The 6,982-nt window shown below is 50.7% G+C and overlaps 1 protein-coding gene across 1 annotated transcript in view; it reads right to left on the bottom strand.

The window, feature by feature from the left end:
- Positions 1-1,151: 1,151 nt before the first annotated feature.
- Positions 1,152-6,982, bottom strand: part of Nkain1 (sodium/potassium transporting ATPase interacting 1) — a 43,929-nt gene continuing 38,098 nt past the window's right edge. Inside the window, exons 4-7 of the mRNA XM_021159663.2 lie at positions 5,091-5,288; positions 3,856-3,916; positions 3,332-3,413; positions 1,152-3,172 (exon numbers count right to left, since the gene is read on the bottom strand). Of these exons, the coding sequence (XP_021015322.1) occupies positions 3,163-3,172; positions 3,332-3,413; positions 3,856-3,916; positions 5,091-5,288 (351 nt within the window). The 3' untranslated portion in view covers positions 1,152-3,162. The remainder of the gene's footprint in view (positions 3,173-3,331; positions 3,414-3,855; positions 3,917-5,090; positions 5,289-6,982) is intronic.

Below are 6,982 nucleotides of genomic sequence, written 5' to 3'. Positions count from 1 at the left end.
TGCCTCTGCCTCCCAAGTGCAGGGATTAAAGGCATGCACCACCACCGCCCTGCGGCTTTGAGGTTTCAAAAGTCCACACCAGCCCCAATCTCACTCTCTCTGCCTGCAACTTCTAGATCAGATATAAGCTCTCAGCTACCACTCCAGTGTCCTACCTGCCTGCCTGTCTGCCACCATGCTCCAGAACCGTGATGTGAGGGCCATAATACTCTCTGGTAAGCGAGCCTCCAATTAAATGTTTTCTTCTATAAGTTCCCGGGGTCATGGTGTCCCTTCACAGCTATAGAACAGTGACTAAGACACAGATAATTCAAAGCCAGGAACTCAGTTGTCAAGAAGAGAAGAGCCGCCGGTCGTGGTGGCGCATGCCTTTAATCACAGCAGAGAGATTAAGAGGCAGAGGCAGGCAGACCCAGCAGCCTCTGTGCTGTTCCTGAGGAAAGAAATACAGTGGCTTGCCCAAAGCCATAAATCCAGTCTAGGAGTATATGATAAAGGCTAGGCATGGTGGTACCCACTCACAATCCAACACTGAGGGCTCTAAAGCAGGAAGATTATGAATTCAATGACAGACTGGGCTACACAGCAAAACCTCATTTACACACACACACACACACACACACACACGCACACACACACGGGAGTCGGCTCAGTGATAAAGGCACTCGATACCAGGGACTCACATGGGAGAAGAAAACTGATCCCATCAAATGGTTCTGTAAGTTCACATGTGTGAACTCCCTGGCATGCGTGCTCAATCCCTACACCCCCACGCCACACACAAACAGATACAGTAAAGAAAAAACAAGATGGGGCTGGGGAGATGGCTCAGCAGGGAAGAGCACCCGACTGCTCTTCCAAAGGTCCTTAGTTCAAATCCCAGNAACCACATGGTGGCTCACAACCATCCGTAACAAGATCTGACTCCCTCTTCTGGTGTGTCTGAAGACAGCTACAGTGCACTTACATATAATAAATAAATAAATCTTAAAAAAAAAAGAAAGAAAAAAAAAGAAAAAAAAAAAGAAAAGAGAAAAAACAAGATGGACACAGAGAACAAACTCCACAAAGCTGTCCTCCACCCTCCAAATAAACACTGTGGCATATGTGACCCCCAATATAAACAAATGATTATAAATAAGATAGTTTTAGAAGGAGGGGTGCGTGCAGCAGCTCACATCTTTAATCCCAGCACTTCAGAGTGCTGGGCAAGTAGATGTCTATGAGTTCAAGGCCACCCTGGTCTACATGGTGAGTCCTGGATCAGTCAGGTCTACATAGCGAGACTCTGTCTCAAACAAACACACTCCATGTATGAACACCCAGTTTTGCCCTTTTTTTTTTTCCCCAGGGGCTTTTTTCCTTCGGAGAGCTTTCCAACCAAGAGGGCAAGACAGATACACAGTGAAGAAAACACATTTTTTTTTTTAATCAACCAACCTGCATGGATACCAGGGAGGTCTCAGCCCACAAGGTCTCCTTGAGAAGCAAACCCAGACCCCCTGCAAAACCCAGCTTATAAAACCAAAGGCTTCGAAGCATCCGTGGCTAAACCTTCGAGTAGAAAGAGCCCTGTGGGAAGGGATGAGAAGTGAGTGTGGCTGGTGGGAGGTGGCCCGGTGGCAAGAGGTAGCCTAGCCTAAAGGAAACTTGTTCCCCTCTGATTAGGCTCACAACCCAGGGACTGTGATGGCCAGCGGAGTTCCCAGCCTGGCTGTTCTGTGTGGCACACTGGATGGAGTCGTGGAGTGGGCTTGCCGCTCTAACTCAGAAAAGCCTGGAGAGCGACGTGTTCACCACAGTGTGGTGTGAACTGCCCCCACTGTGCAAGCTCCCTGCTTCTTAGCTGCCTTTCCTATTGTTTTCGCTTCACAGACTGGAGGGACTGATGTCTGTTCTCTCTGTACATAAGTCACCAAGCACTACTGAGGACAAGGGGTCCTCAGGACATCTGTGGAGGAACCCTCCTCTCTGCTTGTCTTCAGGAATGGTGGGGTTCTGGTCGTCCTGACCATAGTCACCCACCCTCATTCTGCCCTTTCATATCCCCAGGCTTGCCTCCGAACACCATCTTCTTCCCCTCGGAGACCACAATGGTGAAGTAGGTGGAAGAATTGAGGGTGATTGGGATTGCTTGGTGGGAGGGGATCATGGGAGAGGGACCCAGGCTTAGGGACCTGGCAGAGGAGTGGAGGTCCCACTATCCTGGAGGACGAGGTTTAAAAGCTTGCCAAAGAGGAACAGGTTGAGTCTAAAAAGGCCTCCTGTGGGTCAGGCTGAACTCGGGCTTTAGGCTCTGTCTGTCTGGTTCCCAAGAGAACGAACTGGTATATTGCTTTAAGAGTGGGTGGAGCTGGTGCGTGGTGGCTGTGATATGTGAGTGTTCAGGGAATGCCCAAGCTAGATTGGGGCTTGTAAACCAAGTCCAGAGGCCAGATACTGGATTGGGGAGTCTCAAACTAGAGTACACCGGATTCAAAACCTGCCTCTGCTAAAACCTTATTGTGTGGCTTCAAGCAAGTCACCTCACATCTCTGGGCCTTAGTTTCCCTATCTGCAGCGTAGCCCATGGAATTGAAAGTCAGAGGAGAGTGCTAGAAGCATCGTTGGCTAAGGGATTATTATAATTATTTAATTATTTGATGTGGGGAAACTGAGGCCCGGAGAGAGCAAAGACTCGGCCCGATGTCACACCGGATGTCAGTGATGGTGCCGCAGCTGGGGCCCAGGACTCCTGCTTCTAGTTCATAGTATCTTTCCCCAGGGCAGGTGAATGAAAGGTGAGATGGGGTGAGTCTGGTCTGTCTTGCTGTTTGGACTGAGGGCAAGATACTAGGTAAGGAGTAGAGCTGAAGAAAGAGGAAGACCCCGGCACGTACCAAGGCTGAGATTAAAAAAAATACAAACCCAGCGATTCCCCCTCCCCCCCGCCCCGTCCTGCCCCAACCCTGAAGTCCTGCTAGAGCTAGGGTCAGGTCCAAGTTCAAGTCTTGAGAGTCTGCATTTTCTCCAGGGGCTGCAGATCCAGGAGGCTGCACAAGCTGCAGTTAGCCTAAGCGCCGCCAGGGGCGCGCCTCCCTATCGTGATCCGCGCCTCGGGACAGCACTGCTTCAGGCTCCAGTGGTCCAGGGAACTGCACTCGGGTGGGTGCGGGACAGAAGCTACCCGGACCTGCAGGAAACAAGAGCAGGTTAGAAGTGCATTTGCAGGCCTGCGAGTAGGCAGACAAAGAGACCCGGATTCCCACGCCTTTTCCGTGCCCTTTTTTTCCCCCACCAACACTAAGGACTCTGTCCCTCCAGTTACACCCAGCCCCCGCCAGGGACCCACGTGTACAGAGGCTGCAGCTGTAAATGCGACGTCTTCTGCGGCGCCTGGTACCCATAGGAGTCAAAGCCACCGATGAAGTCAACTGAGGAAGAGAAGGGGTGAGTCCTGAAGGCTGGGTCTTGAAGGTGAAGAACACCCACTCTTGGGAAGGGGTGGGTGGGGCCAGAACAGCCACGCCCAGGACGCGGACCTGGGGATCGGGCTGTGCGTAGGAGTGGGAGAGGGGAGGGTCAAGTGTTGCGCCTCTCCCCGCCCCCCCCCCAGGAGATTAAGAAAGGCTTGAAGGAAAAACCTCAGGCTCTGAACCCTTCTATGCAGTTAGGTCCAGTATGGGCAAAAGTGGTTCTAGGGTCTTGGACTGAGTATTTAGACATTTGGGTCTTAACCCAGAGTGGTTATGCAGACCCCATCCATCTCTTCTTTCCTCCCAAGCTGACCCCGGGCAACCAGGAGGTGAGGAGGCCCTGTCCACGGTGCTGAAAAGACCCCGGGGGTGGGGGTGGGGTGTGGGGAGACACACTTACAGCTGTCCTCCTCTTCCAGGAATACTTTGCTCACATAACAGGCAAATACGAAGCCGAACAGCTAAGAGAGGGGATAACAATCAGAAAGAGAGAGAAGAGTTGTCCCTGTCCCCTCTACCCACCCAACTCAATGCCTGTCCAAAGCAAACATTTAAGTTAAATGCCTGTGCTTGAAAGAGCTGTGAATACCCTGGCAGTGGCGCATGCTTTTAATCCCAGCACTTGGGAGGCAAAGGCGGGCGGATTTCTGAGTTCGAGGCCAGCCTGATGTACAGAGTGAGTTCCAGGACAGCCAGGGCTACACAGAGAAACCCTGTCTCGAAAAACAAAAACAAAAACAAAACAAAAAAAGAAAAAGGCTGTGACTGACAAGCAGTTCACTTCTTTGTGCCCCAGTCTTCCCGGTTAGGCCTGGGTCATGTCACTGGACTGTTAGGTGAAATGACCCTGCCTGTGTAAAGTCCCTAAGACAAGGCTGGCCCTCCCATTAATGGCCCCAAGTAGCCCAGGCTACCCTTGACCTTCCAAGTGCTGGATTACAGGTGTAATCCCATGCCTGGCTGTGGCCCCGATCTGAAACCCCTTCTTTTCTATTCTTTGCTTTTTTTGGAGACAAGTTTTCTCTTTGTAGCCCTGGCTGTCCTGGAACTTGTTCTGTAGATCAGGCTGGCCTGGACCTCAGAGATCTGCTTATCTCTGTCTCCTGAGTGCTGGGATAAATGTCACTTGCCACCAATGCCCGGATGAAGCTCCTTTCTTATTCTCAAAGCTCTGTAAGGTTGGCACTGCCCTTTCTATGCAAATAGCAAGGGAGCTTAGAAAGAGCAAATGACTTATCCAAGGTCCCCGGGGGTGTATTAGATTAGATTTCTAAGTCCAGCAGGACTTGGCCTGACAGCTCATCCCATTCATGAAACTTGCCTATGCCCTTCTTGGGGGATGGGAGATGGGTGGAAGGAGGAGGAAGGTGTCACAGGACACAGGAACAAATGGAGGCTGGAATACACAGGATGCTTTTGCTTTTTCTTTCTTGGGCAGGGGTAGGGTATGGAGCTCACTATGTAATCTAGGCTGGTCTCAGACTTGTAATCCTGATTCTCTTGCCTCTGCCTCTTGCCTGCTGAACTGCGAGTCTATGCCACCATATCTGGCCTGTCATCTCTTAAATGGGGATAAAGAATGGATGGACTAGAGTCTGCACTTCTGGGAATACGGGAATGGGTGAAAGGACTCACAGCTAGGAAGATCTGCAGGGCACTACTGAGGGCTTCAATGTAAGGATAATCAAGCAGGCAGCCAGTGACCGAGATGACGTGGTGGTCCTCCAGGGCCAGGCGAGAGTTCAGAACAGGAGTCACCAGGCAGCCTGGACCATTCTCCATCCACCAGGAGCGATGCAGGGATGTGTTGAAGGTCATGATGAAGTCCCGGTCCTGGGGGGCAGAGGGGCCTGGGATACTCAGCGGTGGGGAGGGGTAGGAGGGTTCTCCCCAGGTGCCCCCTACCATGTGGATTCTCACAGCCTGCTCTTCTTTCTCTAGCTTGATTTGTGAGGGCAATGCCTGCACCTGCAAGTCCAAACCTGGCCAGCAGGTGGTGACCGATGATCACACTGACTTCACACTGGTATCACTTGAGATGGCTATCCAGTTGAGCCTAAGTTGGAGCCTCTGAATTTCAGACTTAGAAGAACACTAACAGAGAGACAGGGTCTAACTCCCCTGGCATCTGTGAAATCTGCAATACAACTTCCAGTACAAGCCAGTGGATTCCCATTGCTCTGTATGCGACTCTGGACCAATTTCTCCTCTCCTTGGTCCATACTCTCCCATTTGTCAGATGGAGAAGGGGCTGGGCTAGGTCAGCTGTTTAGAGGGTGTGTATCTATGTACCCACCAATTCCTTCACTCCTTCAGTCAGACTGAGACCACCACACTAACCAGGCAGCAAACACACAGGCCTGTGATCGAGCTTCATGTATGTAACCACATGGGGTTCCTATGGTCCATCCTCCACCCCCACCCCCCACCAGGGCTTTTGTGTGTAGCCCTGTTATACTAGAACCTGCTCTGTAAACCAGGCTGGCTTCAAACTTAAGAGATCTGCCTGTCCCTGACTCCCAAATGCTGGGATTAAAGCTTCTACTGTGTCCATGTGTGTGTGTGTCCACATTGGGTGGCTTCTTCAATTGTCCTTTCACCTTTTTTCTTTTAAATTTAATTATTATTGTTGGTGGTGGTGATATGTGTGCCTGTCTGTGCATATGTGCCACAGAACACATCCAGATGTCTAAAAACAACTTTTGGAAGTTGGTTGGCTCTCTTTTCTCCTTCCACCACTGGAATTGAGCTTGGGTCATCAGGCTTACAAAGCAAACAAGGAGTTTTCTCTCTGGCCTTCCTTTTTTTTTTTTTTTTAAGATTTATTGATTTATTTTATATATATGAGTACATTGTAACTGTCTTCAGACACACCAGAAGAGGGCATCAGATCCCACTACAGATGGTTGTGAGCCACCATGTGGTTGCTGGAAATTGAATTCAGGACCTCTGGAAGATCAGTCAGTGCTCTTAACCACTGAGCCATCTCCCCAGCTGCCCCTGCCTTATTTTTTGAGACAGGGTCTCTCACAGATCCCGGATTTCACAAGGTTGGTTAGACTGGCTGCCTTGAAAAACCTTAGGAAATCTCTTTCTCTGCCCTTCCCCATCACCTCCCAGTGCTGGGGTTACAGATACATGCCACTGGAAGGCGTTATGTGGGTGCCGGGGATCTGAACTTAGGCCTTCATGCTTGCATATCACGCACTCTAGCCAACTGAACCATCTCTCCAAGCTGGTTTGAAGGAAGTTGGGGATGTCTGTCTTGGGTTCCTTCCCCAGGATCACATGTGGCATACAACTGTAATCCCAGCATTTGGGAAGGTCAGGAGTTCAAAGTCATCCTTAGCTACAGAGTGTTTGGGGCCTGCTTGGGCTACAAGAGATTCTGTCTTTAAGCCGAATGTGGTGGCTCACGCCTTTAATCCCAGAACTCGGGAGGCAGAGGCAGGTGGATTTCTGAGTTCAAGGCCAGCCTGGTCTACAAAGTGAGTTCCAGGACAGCCAGGGCTACACAGAGAAACTCT

The sequence above is a fragment of the Mus caroli genome, chromosome 4 (genome assembly GCF_900094665.2).
Source record: "Mus caroli chromosome 4, CAROLI_EIJ_v1.1, whole genome shotgun sequence".
Lineage (NCBI taxonomy): Eukaryota > Metazoa > Chordata > Mammalia > Rodentia > Muridae > Mus > Mus caroli.
The sequence above is the reverse complement of the archived record's forward strand: the minus strand, read 5'-3'. Positions and strand labels throughout refer to the sequence as shown.